The 18,472-nt window shown below is 43.2% G+C and overlaps 1 protein-coding gene across 1 annotated transcript in view; it reads right to left on the bottom strand.

Moving 5' to 3' along the window:
- Positions 1 to 1,539: 1,539 nt before the first annotated feature.
- Positions 1,540 to 18,472, bottom strand: part of LOC308289853 (uncharacterized protein) — a gene marked incomplete at both ends in the record, with an annotated part of 100,147 nt that continues 83,214 nt past the window's right edge. The window contains 5 exons of the mRNA XM_080731622.1: positions 1,540 to 1,908; positions 2,020 to 2,209; positions 2,732 to 2,920; positions 3,343 to 3,497; positions 17,235 to 17,395. Of these exons, the coding sequence (XP_080587748.1) occupies positions 1,540 to 1,908; positions 2,020 to 2,209; positions 2,732 to 2,920; positions 3,343 to 3,497; positions 17,235 to 17,395 (1,064 nt within the window). The remainder of the gene's footprint in view (positions 1,909 to 2,019; positions 2,210 to 2,731; positions 2,921 to 3,342; positions 3,498 to 17,234; positions 17,396 to 18,472) is intronic.

Genomic DNA, 18,472 nt, shown 5'->3' with positions numbered 1-18,472 from the left:
AATTGGGGGGTCCTGTGTGATGTGATGTCGTCAGACTTCAACTCAACTTTTTACTGAGTCGAGTCGACTTGCAAAAATCACAGTTCATTAATGCCCTAGTTCAAGGTCCATAAATTAATTGTGAAAAAAATACAATAATTCATCCATTAATACATGTGCTCTTACTCTTAGGCCTGAATGGGTTAAAAACATGAACTCTTGAATACTTACATTTAAAATCAATTTTACTCTTACTCAAGTAACATTTGACTGAGCTACTTTTACTTGTTGTGTAGAGTGTCTGTACTCTTACTCCTTATTCCTATCCACCTCTTTCCGCAGGAATTTACTGGAGAATGTTTTGCACCACACTGCACCACACTTTAACAGCAGACATACAAGCTCACGTCGCGTCGCAGATGCAGCCGTTGTGAGCTTGTAGATCACACTCGGCTGCGGTGCAGCAAGCTCCGTCCAATAGAGGGTATGCATGTCCACTAGACTGAGTGGCAAAACATTGAGCAGCCTGGAGCATTGGAGTTTTGGAAGTGCTAGTTGCAAATCACTCAATGGCCCTGAATACCACCTGTTTCTAATTTGCACATAATGCAGGAGGCAGATGCAATTTATGGCTCTTTGAGGCTCACTTCAAAGAGCCGTTCAAAAGAATGGCTCATTTGGCTCTTTTGGCTCATTTTTATATATTTTAAGAAGCATTCATTGAAACATAAATCCACAAGGTGGCGCCACATTCCTGACAGTTGAGATCACAATTTTGTATTGACCCTTTTCATATAACATGTGTGTGTGTGTGTGTGTGTGTGTGTGTGTGTGTGTGTGTGTGTGTGTGTGTGTGTGTGTGTGTGTGTGTGTGTGTGTGTGTGTGTGTGTGTGTGTGTGTGTAAATGTATGCTATTCATGCAGCACCTAAAAAAAAAACAAGCATTTGGTAAAACAATACAAAACAGTTGATAGTGCAAAATTGCAAATTCTTCAGATTGCTATAGGATCTGGTATGAACTAGGGTCTGTGATTTGAAGTTAAATCAGAATAACCAAATTCCAGTCTTCACAAGACTGAAGAATGTTCAGGGTCACTGTCTGAAATATTTTGGGAACTCCTGCTGTAAAACAACCATATAAAGTGAAAACAAAATAAATAACATCCCTGAAATAATTAAGCCATTCTCTAAGGCTTCTTCTGCTTTACATTTGGCAAATAAAATACATAACATTTAATAGTGCAAAACTGCAGGATCTGGTATGAACTAGGGTCCGTGACTCCATGTTATGGCCTCCATGAGAACAACTACTAGACTGGATTTAGCCAAAATGATACTAGGATTTAAGGAGTTCAATATGTCTTCAATAACTCTGTGTGAACATCAAAAAACAAAAGCAATCCAGTCTTTCATTTTGACAGCCAAAATAAAATGTAGTCTTAACAAGACTTCAATCTTCAGGGTTGCTGTCTGAACGGTTTGGGAACCCCTGCTGTAAACAATAACCAAATAAAGAGAAAACAAAATTAATCACAGCCCTGAAATAATTAAGCCGTTCTCTAAGGCTTCTTCTGCTTCTCTTTCGCCTGCTTCTCCTTCTCCTCCCTCTCCTTCTTCTTTGGATTTGGCAAATTTGCATTCAGGAAAACGAGTGCTCTCACTTTGGCAGGCTTAAGGCGACTTCTTCTCTCTGAGAGTACCATTCCAGCCTTAGAGAAGATTCTCTCGGATGGAACGGACGTTGCCACAACGCACAGCTTCTTAACCACTAACTTGCTCAGCCTGGGGTACGTGTGGGCCTTATCTCCCCACCACTTAAGAGGATCTTCTTCTACACCAGCAAGCGGCTCGTCTTGGTACGACCTCACCTCCATTATGGCATCTGCTGTGGGGTTCCTGGTGGTTGCCTGGTTAGCTGCTCGAGCGACCTGGGAGATAAAACAAAGGGGGTCGGAGACAAAACAATTTTATGAGATTGTGATATTAGACGTCATCCTAGATTCAGAGAAAAATATATAGATTTATTTTGTCATCCTTACTTGCTCATGGAAAAAGCTCCAAACAATAGATTGCCCTGGTCCAGCACAGCCTGCTCCTTCCCCTTGGTCCGGTTCCTGGGTGGGTTCAGGGACGGCAGTGTTGGTAGGGGTGAGTCTCGCTGCTGCAGTACTTATCCGGTGGAAGGTCTCATCAGCACTTCTGCCATCCGCGAAGGCCATCCTCTTGTACCTGAATGTAATGTAATTGAGATAACATGTTATATAGACCAGTGGTTCCCAAACTTTTTAGCTTGTGACTCGAAAGACATTCTCCTGTGAGCCAATAGTGAAAATAGCAGATCTACAAGCTCACAATGTGTCGCTTTGCACCACATTGAAAGCTTGTAGATAGGCTATTTTCACTACTTCTTAATTATTATAATGTATTTATTTATTTTTAAATATATATTTTATTTTAAGAAAAGAAAACCATATTTGTACTCGATTCGTGACCCATAGTAATTGGTCCGTAACCCACAGTTTGGGAACCAGTGTTTGACAGACAGATGGACATGGGCATCTATAGTGTGAATAGTTTGTACAGACTGATTAACTTGTTTTGGGTTATTCTACTGTTAGACTGATGATAGGTTCTTGGTTTACTTGTGATCCTAGATTACTATTTCTATGCATTCAGTGTATTACCTTGTGTTGTCCTCGCTTACTCTAGAGTGTCTGATAAATGCCTACAGTGTAAATTGTAAATTGTTACCTTGGGTCAAGAGCGGCAGCATCTGCAAGGAGTTGGTTGGATTCAATTTTGTGGAATCTAGTAGCCATGCTAGAAACAAGACAGTCAGCCATGTCTTTTGCTGTCTGTGTTGTTACTCTTCTCTGGAAATCGACCATGGCTCTCTGCAGTCCCCTGGCCAGAATAATCACTTTGGAGGCAGTCACGTAGCTAGTGAGGACAAAGAATTATGATTATTATTAAAGCGATACAATTACAAAGTTATACTAACAATCATATATACCACTATTAATTACAAAGCTACCTATTATGGTGTCAAATATCTCTCTCTCTCTCTCTCTCTCTCTCTCTCTCTCTATATATATATATATATATATATATATATATATATATATATATATATATATATATATATATATATATATATATTATATTTATATTTATATAAATACCATGTATTATTTATATGCATTCATAAGTATTTATCATGTCTTTATTTATATGCCTATTTATTATATGTATTATATGTATTTATTGTGTATTTATATGCCCATTTATTATTTCTATATACTAATTATTATAAATAAATAATATATACTATAGAAATGCATGTCTCATACATACATACATACCTTTCTCCACTGATTTCACGAGTAACCTCCTCAAATGGCTTCAGGATCTCCGCCAACTCCTGCAGTATGCTCCATTCTTCTAGGGACAAAGGGCGGACATCTGCATTCATGACAGCCAGAGTGGAGATGATAGGATCTTTGTTTCTGAGGAAACTCTGCAACATGAAATACGTCAAGTTCCATCGCGTGGGGCAGTCTTGTTTGGGTATTAATTCGGGCAATTTCTTTTCCTTTTGTGTCTCCTTGAGCTTCTGTGCACCAGGGCCGCTTTTTTATTTTTTTATTTAACCTTTATTTAACCAGTAAAAAAAACATTGAGACATGATCTCTTTTTCAAGAATGAACTGGCCAAGAGGCAGAAATAAAAATTACACTAGCTTAGCTACACATACAAGCAACAGCAAAGATAAAACATCCATGATACATCACAAATACCTATTCTCAGGTGATACTATAAATAGTATAAAAACTAATTTACAACATTTCGGGTGATAATGCACAAACAAATAATATGCAACCTATCACAAACAAGGAGAAGAAACACATAGTGAGAGAATCTAATAAACATCAGGGCATGTGCAAGTGTTTATGTATCTATCCAAGGTGATTCTTTTAAAGCTTCTCAGCGGAATTAGCACTGCCAATTTGAGGCTAGTCTGAAGGTCATTCCACGACCATGGACCAAAGAAAGCAAGACATTTTTTGCCTCCCTCAGATGTGCGTACAGGTACTGTACAACGTAGCCAGGCATTTGATCTGAGGTTTAACCCATTTTTAACCAATGCCAATTTGGAGGAGATGTAAGAGGGGAGCTCACCAAGTATCGCTTTATAGACAAAATTATTCCAATGCTGTAACCTGCGAGATGACAGAAAAGACCAGTCAACTGCAGCATACAACAGGCAATGGTGAGTCCTAAAAGGCAAGTTAGTAATAAATCTCACCGCTGCATGATACAGGGGATCCAGTTTGGCCAATGTGGTGGTACATGCAAACCTGTAAATGGTATCCCCATAATCAAGTTGGGACAAGAACAGACCAGTGACCAATCGTTTGCGAGAGGAACGGGCAAAACAGGCCTTCAGTCTATAGAAAAACCTTAAGGTAAATTTCAGCTTCTTGCCCAGAGCATCAATATGAAATTTAAAGTTTAGGTGATTGTCCAACCAGAAACCAAGATATTTATAGCGCTCCACCCACTCTATAGTAGTACCATCTAGAGTAGAGATGATTAAAGATGTTGGATGCGCTTTTGGGGTGAACAACATTGCCTTTGTTTTGTTCCCGTTTAACAACAATTTGTTTCTTCTCAATTCATGCTGCAAAGCGATGAAATCAGAAGACAAGTTATTTACAGCCAAATCAAGCGTGGGCGCATAGGTGTACAGAACCGTGTCATCCGCGTACATATGGTACCTAGAGTACTTTGATTTACTGCAAATGTTATTAATATATAAAAGAAAGAGTAAGGGACCCAATATAGAGCCCTGGGGGACTCCCTTCTCCAGAGCAACTTTATCCGACACTATGTCACCCAGTTTCACACATTGAGTGCGACCTAACAAGTAACTGGAGAACCAACCAATAGCATTTTGGCCCATACCAATGTTGGACAGCGTCTTAAGCAATATGGGCAAATCCACAGTGTCGAAAGCTTTAGCTAGATCTATAAACAACGCTGCACATACATAAGACTTTTCCCAGGCTGCCTTAATATCATCTAGGACAGTAAGACAAGCCGTGACAGTACTATGCTTGGCTCTAAACCCAGACTGCATAGTATTAAGGATCTTATGGTGGTCAAGAAAAGTATTTACTTGGACTGATACATGAGCTTCCAGTATTTTTGCTAAGGCAGAGAGATTAGAAATTGGCCTATAATTGTTGACATCAAGGGGATCACCTGCCTTAAGAAGGGGGGAAACATGTGCTTGCTTCCACACCAAAGGAATACTCTGAGAAGTCAATGACAGATTAAAAATGTCAGTTATAGGTTGGGCTAATACTACTGCAGCTAATCTCAGGAGATATGGGTCAAGGCCATCAGGCCCCGGGGCCTTTTTTGGGTCCAGAGAGGACAGCGAATGAAGAACATCAGTCATAAGAATAGGAGAAAAATCAAAATTTACCAGACCATCAGGTGGTGAAAATGCCTCCTCATGCGCACCTTGCAGAAAGGAGGAAGCATTTTCTACATCGAATAAATGCCCAGCCTTTTTAAAATGATCATTGAAAGCATTCGAAATCAGTTTTGTGTCACAAATAACAGCATCACCAACCCGAAGCTTTGGCGGGGGACCAGCAGCTCCCCTCTGCTGGAGGGATTTAACTGCTTTCCAGAAGTTTACACCAGACGTGTCAGAAGTTAGAGATAAATAATACTGTGCCTTCAACTTTTTAGTGAGAGCAGTACACTTATATCATGAATCAGATCAGCTAAATCCCTAGTGAACCAGGGATTAGACCTGTTCTTAATTCTGACCTTCTTTAGGGGAGCGTGTTTGTTAACCAACGAGAGGAAGTGGTCGAGGAAGAAACGGAAAGCATCCTCCGCAGACGGTATAAGTGGGATACGGAACCAGTCGACTGATGATAAATCATGCAAAAAAGCTTGCTCATCAAATTGTCTAAAACAACGTCTGGTTATAATTAAACCTTTTGATTTGGGCATCTTTGTGCTCCTGATGCAGGCAATAGCACAATGATCGCTCAAATCGTTTGCAAACACACCCACTGAGATATATTTGTGAACAGCATTTGTCAAAATAATATCAATCAGAGTGTCACTGGCAGGTCTAGTGGGGCTGTTAATAATCTGGGTTAAATTTAGGGAATCACATTTCTGTTTAAAGCAAGAAGAAGTCTCACTATCCCAGTCCCAGTTCAGATCTCCCAAAAGTATCAATTCAGTATGAGTATATTTAGCAATTAAATCAGTAAGGTTTCCCAGAGTTTCGATTTTAGCTGAGGGAGGCCTGTAGCAGCATATAATAGTAAGCGGTGCATTTACCACCATTATCTGGACTGCCAGGAATTCAAACTGTCTTGGGATAGAAACAGAATGTAGAACAGACCCTTGAAACCTATTTGAGATGTAGAGAGCAACACCCCCACATCTACCTTTCCGATCAGTTCTAAATAGATTAAAACCAGGAAACTGCAAATTATCTGGTGTGGTGGGTTTCAGCCACGTCTCCGATATAGCAACAACATCAGGTTTAGCTGTCTCAAACCAAGTACTAAGCTTATCAAGTTTGGACACCATACTCCTAGCATTAAAGTGCAGGAACCCCAGACCATTTCTGCAGCTGAAATCATAAGGAGTAGATACAACAGGAAGAGGAGTAGACAGGAGGTTTTCTGGGCTTGAGACCGGGCCAGGATTTAGTTGAACATTTCCTGAGATGAACAACATCAATAAAATCATAAGCCTAGATATCACCCTTTTAAGCATTCGAGTTGACCCATGAGAGTTAGAAGAGGGTGCGTCCTTTAGTCCCTTACACAGGGGACCAAATGCTATATTCTCCAAAAGAATTAAAGCATACGGGAGGATTCGTTTCAAACAGTCAGGTTGTTGTGGGCCCTGCGGCTTGAAGTCCATCCACAGTGCAGACGTAGCACGACCAGAAGCATCGGAGTGATACATGTTTTGGCTCAGTGAAGGCACCTCTCCATTGAGGCGTTTAGAAAAAGATAAACAACCCAATAACAGCCATACAACACATGAAGCCTTGGTCAACATGATTGACACACAGATATACTGGGCAAAGAAATAAAAGTAAAAATTGATTAAACAAACAAACAAAAACAAAAAACAAAGTTACTAGTTACCCGTTTGTCCTCCGGCTATCGCACCGCAATGCCGCGACCGGAGCGAAGAGGAGCAAGCGGCGAATAGAGTGTCCCAATGCGGATCGAAACGGTGGACCGTGATCAGTACAGTCCTTAGAAAGCAGACTGTTGAAAGTGGCGATTCCGCAGAGCAGGCGAGTTAGCGTGCCAGCCAACCAAACATGCTATCGTGAGGATAGTGTTCCCCTCGCCGAGTCGACGGTACCCGCCGTCCCAGAAGCCAGAGAGAAGACGAAAAGCGGAGCCGTCCACCAGTGATCCAGCCCCGAGCAGCTATCACGTTCCCACCGCAGCGCAGCCCGTCCTCAGAGGCCGAGCGGGGGCAGGACGCAGAGCCACCGGCCGGCAGGGCAGACGAGCCGTCCGGGGACAGAGAAGATCCCTCGATCCCTCACTGGAAAGCCGGCCACCACCGTTGAGAAGAGCAGACGTTGACACAGGCAGTGGCGATGAAAATACTGTGTCTAGTGAACAGCACTAGCTACGGTGAGCTAGCAATGCCACCCAGGGTGATCCCCGCGAACGTAGAACACACATCCAGGGGAAACCCCAGCCTCACAGACACAGCCACAGACACCAGTACTCCGATGAGATCCGGCGTCATACACCGGGTCTAAGCCGGCAAAGACGTCCCAGCAGTCCAGGTACTTGGTTTCTTGGTTCACAGTCCACAGTTTAGCAAAAATAAACCAATGAAAGAGTCACGAATAACACACCAAAAATATCAAAACTAAGCTAAAATGTAACTTAAAACGGAGAGCGGTAGAAAAGTGAAGTCACGGATGGTTTAGAGACATAAAAACATAAAAACATAGGACAGCAGAGCGTGTAAAATTACGTGCCGCCATCTTGGAACCCTTGACTTGGCTGTGGAAGTATTCCACAGCCTCTTTGACTTTTTCAATGATGGGTTGTGGTCCTTTGAGTGCATCTCCCACCACCAGATTTATGGTATGGGCCAGGCATGGAAGGTGAGGCCATTTTAAGATGGAGATTGCCTTTGTGATGTTTGAAGCATTGTCTGACAAGCAGCACACCACTTTCCTCTCAACCCCCCACTCTGTTGCAACACGGTGTAGCTCATTTGCCAGGTTGACTGCAGTGTGGCGTGCAGTCATCTCACAGCAATCCAGTAGGCAAGATGCCATTTGCCATTTTTCAATAAAGTGGCATGTTACAGCCAAGAATGAAGTAAGTACTCTAGATGTCCAACAATCTGTTGTTAGGCAAACTGCTGACGCTTTGGACAATCTTGCCCTAAGGCATGCTCTTTCTCTGTCATACAATTTGATAACTTTATTTCCCACTGTCTCTCTACATGGAAGAACGTAGGAGGGGTTGAGAGCCTCACAGAACATTGTAAATCCATCGTCTCGAACAACTTTAAAGGGCTGGAAGTCAAGGGCAACCATTTTAGCAAGTTGTTCATCCAATCTCTCTTGTCTCAATGGAGTCATGGCAGGTGCTCCAAAGTCATACTGACTGAGAGATGTTTGTTTTGTGGTAGAGGTAGATACCTGGTGGCTTGTTGTGGGCCCAGCAGCAGTAGTCTCAGAGCTTGAAGTGGCACTGGGTGCCGACGAGTGACGTGCGCGTGTGGATGAAACAGCAGCAGATGATGTGGATGCAGAAGAAACGTCATCGTCATTCTCCTCAATGTCAGAATCGGGTAATTGTCCTGTCCTCAACACCCCCAGCTTCACTGTCGGGTGTGCTGTTGATAAATGCCGATGCAAATTGTTTGTTGACCCGGACTTGAATGATAGTTTGTTCTTACAGTGATTGCATTTAGCCTTTCCATCCATTTGGTCTGTGAAGTGCATCCAAATGCTGCTTCGTTTCCGTGCTCCTTGTTGGCTCATAGTTGTTTTTTTTTATCATCTGCACGCTGCTTGAAACTTACTCGGGTCGACGTGTCGCGACGCTTAGCACTAGCAGCAGTAGAGTAGTTTAGCCCAGCTGGAACAAACACACATGCCAGATTGCCCGTCATGCCGTGTGCTGCGCCTGCGCACAGCACTCCTCCCCAGCTCCCCTTGTTGTCCGTATAGTAGTCAGAGCATGTGAGCGGAGTGGAGTGGCAACTAAAGCCGCTCCGCGCTCCAGAGGGCTCTTGTCCCGCTCGCTCATCGCTCTGGTCGGCCACCGCACCGCTCCGCTCCCCGCCGCTCCGTCGCTCACGTTGATTTTCGCATTTCTCGCTCCGCGCTCGCTCCACGCTCCGCTCAGGGTCGTCAATCAGAGTCACCAGCCAAAATAAAAAAAGTATTTTGCTACCATATGCGAAACACTTTCTCCTTTGCTTTGCACAACAAGTGTTCCCAACACAAATGCCTGCGGTAACGTTACGTGAGCCTCGGCTTGATGGAGACCTGCGTTCACTGTTACAAAAGACGCCATCTAATCTAAGGCATTGTATTTTTTAATAAGACGGGCAATATTAAATCCAGCTGGTTATTGATTAATCACCACAACCGAGAGACGGAGGCGACTCGTGGCGTGTGTTTTTCAATCAGTCTCACTTGAATTCGTATCCGTTGACTGGCTGGTGATATATAACTTAACTGACACAAGGTAGGCTATGTATTATAAACATAGCCTACGTGTGTGGATGAGTGAAATCGTGATAAAGGGAATTCTCTGTCTGTTCTCCTCTCCGTCTCCGCGGCGCCAACAAGGCTTCACTGCACTAGTAGGCTACTGCGCACGGCTCTGTTTTGTTGGAAACATGCGGCGCGCGGCCCCAATAGGGTCGGCTTGGAGCGGAGCGGAGCGGAGGAATGGAGCGGAGGAAATTCCTCGCTCCAGGAGATGTGCCATGAACATAACTGCTTTATTTGGATCAACCTACCTGTGTGAGTCTGCTTTTTCTCACATGAAGTTCATCAAGTCAAAGTACAGAGACACAGATGAGCACCTTGTGGCCTGCCTAATTTAGCCTAAAACTTGCAACCAGCTCATACAACCCTGACTTTGACAGGCTAGCCTCCTCTTCCCAGTGCCAGGTTTCCCACTAAGTCAGAGAGACTGACATGGAATAAAGGACAAAAAAAAAAACTATAAAAAAACTATAAAAAAAGAAAAAGAAAAAAAAAAACTATATAAAAAAGAGAACTATCAGTGACTTGACATAAATCCACAGGTTTTGTGTGAGTGTGTTGTCAGTGCATGTATGCAGAGTGTGCAATAAATGGTCATGCTGTCTGTATGCCCAATGTGAGAAGTTGCAATCGTTTCATTCAATTACAATTCCTACTATACAGTATGATTACAGTACAGTACAGTGAGTACAATGTTATAATATCTATTAATATTTTCTGTTTTTCACATGTATATTGAATGGGTGTTACGGTACATTTTGGGCTGGTAGCCCTCAGCTAGGTGGCACATTTTCAAAGTAGACCTTGGGTCAAAAAAGGTTGGGCACCCCTGGTCTAGTCCAATATGTCATATGGGACTACCGTCATAGACAGTAGCCATTGTTAATCCGGAGTCAATGGCTGACTGTCTGTACAGGAAGTGATGTCACATGACATACTTTTTATGCCCATATATGAGTCCTAACATGGAGGTGTGGATAACACTATATATGGAGATAGTCTAGTCCAATATGTCATATGGAACTACTGTCATAGACAGTAGCTATTGTTAGGTCGGAGTCAATGACTGTCTGTCTGACTGTCTGTACAGGAAGTGATGTCACATGACATACTTTTTATGCCCATATATGAGTCCTTCTGTACCACATCTCCATGTTTAGGCAAACTCCACACAGAAAGGCCCTATCGCCAACCCAACCTAGGGTGTGAGCGATAGGGCCTTTCTGTGTGGAGTTTGCATGTTCTCCCCGTGTCTCCTAGGTAGAGCCCTGCACGGGCCTGAAATGTGGGGCCCGGCCCGGGCCCGTGGAGTTAAGGCCCGGCCCGGCCCCAGGCCCGTTGGTGAGTTTCAGAACCGAGCCCGGCCCGGCCCGTAAGCCCGTCACTTTATTATTTAATTAAATATTTACGTGCGTGGCTTTCACTGCTGCGCGCAGCAGCTACACTCTCAAGGTCCCTACTGTCACAGACCACCGAAATTTGCGTCTGAAAGGTCCAGTTCAACTACAAAATGACATGTCTTGCAACTTCTGAAAAGGATTACTCCTAATTTGAGTTCGGAAAGCTGCACGCACGTTAGAAAGTTGGAACTTTCCCACAAAAAAGCTGTGGTCGGAGACAGTATACAGCCCTCTACTCTAACTGTGCACGTCTTGCGCTCTGATTAAAAGAAAGAAGTCAACATCACAACACAAGTAAGAAATCTTCCTCCACCCACCGTTTGTTATGTTACTGTATATCCTCACAGCAGAAATTAGACCTTGATTGATTAATATTATTGTCGGCTTGCCGTGGTTAAGCCATCTCGTAAAATACGGAGTATCGTCCAGTTATAGCCTACTAAAGAGTAAAGACGCATTCCGTAATGAACGGATACGGGAGGTCGGGGAATCATTACAGGGCGATTTATTTGAGGAATGACTGTAAAATTGTTGAATCTACAGTAGTGCTCCTAATATTCTAGTCTCGCTGTGTGAGTCGCAGACACACAGAGTTTGTGTGAGTGTGTGACAGAATAAAAGACGTAAAGCTCTCTGCTCGTTGCGGCCATTGGCTAATGTACTCATGTCACGACCAATCAGAGATAGAACCCATAGCCTAGAAGACTATAGGCTATGCGAGGCAGCTGCTGTCTCACTCACACTCTCCATTCTAGCTATGCGCACAGTCGCACACAGAGACGTCATGTGTGAAATTCACAGCGCGAAATGTTCCGAGCATGGTTCTGAGCCCGGCCCGGCCCTAGGCCCGTTGGTGAGTTTCAGAAACGAGCCCGTCCGGCCCGTTTTTGGCGGGCCGGGCCGGGCCCTGGTCGGGTCCCGGCGGGCTTGCAGGGCTCTACTCCTAGGGTTGATACCCTCACAAAAACATGAACAAACTCCCCCCAGAATGACAACAACTAGAATCGTCAGAGAAACGCTGTGGTTGGCCAGATGGTCAAGAATTGGCGCGACCTCGCCCTTTAGGGCGAGGTCATTTGGACCTATACATGGAGAAATGGAGCAAACCTGTTTGGCCTAAACATGGAGATGTGGTACAGAATGACTCATATATGGGCATAAAAAGTATGTCATGTGACATCACTTCCTGTACAGACAGTCAGACAGACAGCCATTGACTCCGGCCTAACAATGGCTACTGTCTATGACGGTAGTCCCATATGACATGATGGACTGGACTATCTTCATATATAGTGTTCTCCACATCTCCATGTTTAGGCCCTATCGCTCACACCCTAGGTGGGGTTGGCGATAGGGCCTTTCTGTGTGGAGTTTGCATGTTCTCCCCGTGTCTCCTAGGGTTGATACCCTCACAGTCACAAAAACATGAATAAACTCCCCCCAGAATGATAACAACTAGAATCGTCAGAGAAACGCTGTGGTTGGCCAGATAGTCAAGAATTGGCACGACCTCGAGGTCGCATGTCACCCTGAGGTCGCATTCCACCCTCAGGTGTCATAGAAAGTAGCCATTGTTAGGCCGGAGTCATTGGCTGTCTAAACATGGAGATGTGGATAACACTATATATGGAGATAGTCTAGTCCAATATGTCATATGGGACTACCGTCATAGACAGTAGCCATTGTTAATCTGGAGTCAATGGCTGACTGTCTGTACAGGAAGTGATGTCACATGACATACTTTTTATGCCCATATATGAGTCCTAACATGGAGGTGTGGATAACACTATATATGGAGATAGTCTAGTCCAATATGTCATATGGAACTACTGTCATAGACAGTAGCTATTGTTAGGTCGGAGTCAATGGCTGTCTGTCTGTCTGTCTGACTGTCTGTACAGGAAGTGATGTCACATGACATACTTTTTATGCCCATATATGAGTCCTTCTGTACCACATCTCCATGCATGTTTAGGCAAACTCCACACAGAAAGGCCCTATCGCCAACCCAACCTAGGGTGTGAGCGATAGGGCCTTTCTGTGTGGAGTTTGCATGTTCTCCCCGTGTCTCCTAGGGTTGATACCCTCACAAAAACATGAACAAACTCCCCCCAGAATGACAACAACTAGAATCGTCAGAGAAACGCTGTGGTTGGCCAGATGGTCAAGAATTGGCGCGACCTGCGAGGTCATTTGGACCTATACATGGAGAAATGGAGCAAACCTGTTTGGCCTAAACATGGAGATGTGGTACAGAATGACTCATATATGGGCATAAAAAGTATTTCATGTGACATCACTTCCTGTACAGACAGTCAGACAGACAGCCATTGACTCCGGCCTAACAATGGCTACTGTCTATGACGGTAGTCCCATATGACATGATGGACTGGACTATCTTCATATATAGTGTTCTCCACATCTCCATGTTTAGGCCCTATCGCTCACACCCTAGGTGGGGTTGGCGATAGGGCCTTTCTGTGTGGAGTTTGCATGTTCTCCCCGTGTCTCCTAGGGTTGATACCCTCACAAAAACATGAATAAACTCCCCCCAGAATGATAACAACTAGAATCGTCAGAGAAACGCTGTGGTTGGCCAGATAGTCAAGAATTGGCGCACCCTGAGGTCGCATTCCACCCTCAGGTGTCTTACTAGTTTTTAGGTTTTGTAAACAATGTGTCAGCTTGGGAGCTTGTGGTTGGCTGTTTTCTTTATTTAACATTTAACATGTTTAAATTCTAAATACCATAAATAGGCACACAAGATAGTTAAAAGAGCATGGACAATGCTGTTAGTGCGGAGCCTTAAGGGGAGAAAATGCAAATTTCATGCAAATCAGTCTAAAAGTGCCAAATTTTGCACAAATGAAGCCCAGCTCTTGCTCTAATGATTTAGCTAGGGTGCCCGAGTTTGCAACCTTCGTGGTCGCCACAGCGGCCAAATCAAATTGAGCTCCCATCGACTTTCTATACAGAAGGAACATACACAGAAAAAAAATCTAAGGGTTTGTCATTATTCTGAATCCATTGCAAAAGAAAAACATTCCTTGGGCTAAAAATGGTCCCACAAAATGCCCACAAAACTGTGAAAAGTGATGACTCATCACTAAACCATTGTTTTGTCAGGCCATTTTTAGCCCAAGGAATCCATGTTAACTCCAGTGTGATATAGACCAGGGGTTTTCAAAGTGGGTGACGGGGCACCCCGGGGTGCCTCGAGATAATTTGATAAGATTTGGAATTCATCAATATCACTACATCAATATCACTTAATACTGTATGCTTAGTAAAACAGACCAGATTTGCACTGTACTTGAGATGAGTTCTTTTTTCATCTATGACAACTCTCTTCACCAACAATAGCAGATCTACAAGGTCACAACGCGGTTCCCCCCAGAATAGGCATGCTGGGGTTCAAGTGGTTAAACGTCAAGTATAAAGTTATTTTCAGTCAGTTCTAATGGAAACGGATATTTCTCCAATAGGATGTAACATTCTAAACATTAACAGTGTAACTCAGGGGTGCCATGGATGAAAAAGTTATTTACAGGGGTGCCAGTTTGAAAACCCCTGATATAGACTACCATGTCAGCCAGGCTAGTGCACGCACATTTCCATTGTCCACTCACAAGCTTAATCTCACAGACACTGAGTGGTCTATCACTTTCCTTTCAACAACAAAGAGAAGAAAAAATAGTAAATAGTAAAAAGATTCACGGGCGCTGGGGCCTTTTGGCCCCAAAAGTTCTCCTCTGCCTACAAAATGATGTCAGACTTAACAGCCCCATAACATAAAACCCAAAACCGGATAAAACCACGAGGTTGCAACACCCTATAGAGCATCGCAGTTGAAGCCCCACCCCGTCCTCACTCTGGTGTCAGAAGCGTTTTCCGCATTCATTTCTTCCATAGACATTTCATAAAGTATTTATTTAAACGTTTTTAAGCCTTGGACAAAGCCACCTCGGCTGGAGAGGGATCGTGTCAATATTCACATTTTTTTGAATGCAAAGATGAATTAGAAAGCTGAAAAAAGGGCAGGGTACAAGACTGTGTACATCATTATTTTTAAAATTGCGGAAACTACACTCCCAGAATGCATAGCGAATGTTGTTGTTGTTTCCTGAAATAAAGCCCTTAAATCACGCTCAGTTTAGTTATCCAGGCCAGCATACGGCCTGAAATGTAATGATTGTCATCTCTGTGGACGCTCTTATCGTCATCCTTAACATAGTGGATCATATTTGTAAAAGAAAGACGATCGCTCACGTTGTTCTGCTGACGTGCAATAATCCGCCGGGAAGACAGGGGGCAGGAGCTACTTCCGCGGTAACCGCAAGATACATGAAAGAAGAAGAAGCTAGACCAATCACAGACGTCGTTTTTACGTTTAGCAGTATGGGAAATGCAGTTCTTCTCCGTGCGATCTTGATTAAAACGTGTTTTTACTAAAACTAGAGTGATTGCATACATACTCGGGGGTTCTACAGGAGCATATAGAACCATTTTACAACCACCAGCCTAGTGGTAAGTGTACATTGAATTGCTACGACTTTGTGGCTGATAATGAAAAACGCTATGGTGAAAATGGATGGGTTGTTTAATTCCGACACCGCACCGCGATGCTCTATACATATTGCTGAAATAGGCTACACAATATTCATCTCTTCAGTACAAAAGGACTCAACATTAGTGGGTTCAACCCATTCAAAGGACGGACACATATTGAAACTACAAATATTGTTCCTCCGAAACAATAGTGGTCTCGTTTCACGCCAAAAAATAATGTCCATAAAAGTACAAACTGTCAAGATCGCAGGCACTGCTCTCTTTTTGAGCGTTACTGACATAAAATGGTAATCAAACTACAATGCAGACAAGCAGTGTTATACATGAACTGAACAATTAAATGCAAATCTAAATGTGTATTAATGTAGAGTATGCATGAGTGGATTAGGCTATATGGTGTGTCATCATCATCACCTTTATTTATAATCGAAGTACAGTTGAGTTGAGTACAGTTTTCAATGTATGTGCAGGGTGCATGGATGGAAAGTAAAGGCAAAGCTAACAAAAAGGGCACATTGAATCGCGTATCTCAAAGTTTTGAGGAGATACCGACCTATAAATAATGAAGATAACATACGTGATTAACCCTATACCTTAAGAACAATTTGCACAGAGGAAAGGTTTTGCTTAAGTAAAAGTATCACTAGGCCTACTGCAATGAAGAAATGAAATATAATAAAAAGTCTGGTAATTAAAATGTGAAAAGGGCCGTTACTGTTCCTTGTACAGTTATAGACATCAGCCCGTACACATTGGCACAATTGGATATTTAAAAAAAAAAAAAAAGTTTAGGCCTAGGCCGACTAACATTTTTAGGCCTACTTGTAGTGAAATAAAAGTACAATATTTTCCTCACAGAATAGAAATACATTTTTTTAATTAAAATAATAATAAAATAAAATAAACAACATGTAATGTTTGATACTGATCACAACATAAGCTCTTATTGTGAAGTTTGAGATACACGTTATGAGACACTTTATTGTGACAAGCACTAGACCGGAAGTTAGTTGATCCCCGGTACTCCTAGAGGACGTTGAATAAACAAGAGCTCCCGCGTTAAGCTGAAAGTTATATCTTGTACCTGTGTCTATTATTATATAGTTGGCTATCTATCACAACACAAGACACAGTTATGGATGCAGTGCCGGACTGCATTCCAGTACTGGTTGAGGGTTCTTGTCCCTCGGCGGTAGGCCTACTGGCGTCGGAGCATCTGAAGCCTGTTGGAGAAAATAATTAGTTCATTAACATCATTAATACATGAACGGGTGAACACATTTTGGTGTGCACAATAAGTGCACTGTAGTCCACTGTATTTCAGCTTCACGTGGTCACACTCCCCTGCTCCGCTGTGGGAGCTCCTCTAATGACCAAGCCTCCACCTGCTCCTTGGACCCCCAGGCCCTCAGCCTTTTATTATTACATTTTCCTTAGTATGAATAAACTCTCGAACCTCTTCTCCAACCTGCGCCACTTCAGTCACTGGGGGGGTTGGTGGCCGATCCCCGCGCTCAGCCTGGGCGCACACCGTCTCCACCAGCCTCTGTTCGCCCTTGATTTGTGGGATGAACACCCAGATGGAGGGGTGGCGCCTGCCTACACGGGCATTCCATCTGTGATGGAAACCTGAAATCATCATAGATGTATATAGGATACATGCAGGACACATGGCACATGGCCCGCATTAACGTTTCATTCACATGTTGCTTAGAGATATTGAAGCAAATACAACAGATTTGGAACGAAAAAATATTATTAATAATAATAATAGTAGTAGTAGTAGAGATGCAACGTTCGCGAACAAATCTTTTGACGGCTCTTTGAAGTGAACGATGGGATCCGGTTTGCGGAGTAGGGAGCCGTTCATTTGGCTGAATTGGCTCGCGGCGCAGTGCGGCGCCGCAATGCGCGGTGCGGCGCGGCAATGTGCAGCTATCTAGGAAGCAAATTAAGACACTACAGTTTGATTTGATCATACCTTAGACAATTATTAAGCGATTTCTATAATTAAAACGTCTCCATATTGCTTGGGAAGTCCACTTCCATGACAAATATTATGTCCCTGTAAATATTTAAATGTTTGCTATTTTAAAATAGCCGATGTACAAGCTCACATTGTGCCAGGCCTAGCCAGTTGGTAAATCCTGGTTATATACGCCGCTAGGGAGGAGCGAGTTCATTGTTGCCTGCTTGGTTTTTTTAAGGTGTTGCATGAATAACATTAGTCAAGGTAGCTTAATTTACACACACATGTTTTATAAAAAGGGTAAATACAAAATTGTGATCTCAAATGTCAGCAGAGGAATGTGGTGCCAGACCGTGCCACCTTGTGGATTCATGTTTCAATGTTTCAACGAAAATATTTTAAATATGCAATGAGCCAAAAGAGCCAAATGAGCCAGTCTTAGTAGTAGTAGTAGTAGTAAAGTAAATACATGCAAGTTCTTACCCTCCACTGCATTGTTGCTGCGGTTTGTCATTACGACGGTGATGAACACACCAGACTGCTGGTGGGAACAGGGCATGTTCCCCCACATAGGTGTCCTCCATCTAGGTGATGAAGTCACCTAAAGGTGTCCTCCATGTAGGTGATGAAGTCACCTAAAGGTGTCCTCCATGTAGGTGATGAAGTCACCTAAAGGTGTCCTCCATGTAGGTGATGAAGTCACCTATAGGTGTCCTCCATGTAGGTGATGAAGTCAC

This window comes from Nannobrachium achirus (genome assembly GCF_963921795.1).
Source record: "Nannobrachium achirus genome assembly, chromosome: 1".
In the NCBI taxonomy this organism is placed as follows: domain Eukaryota; kingdom Metazoa; phylum Chordata; class Actinopteri; order Myctophiformes; family Myctophidae; genus Nannobrachium; species Nannobrachium achirus.
This window is presented reverse-complemented; position numbering and strand designations above follow the sequence as displayed.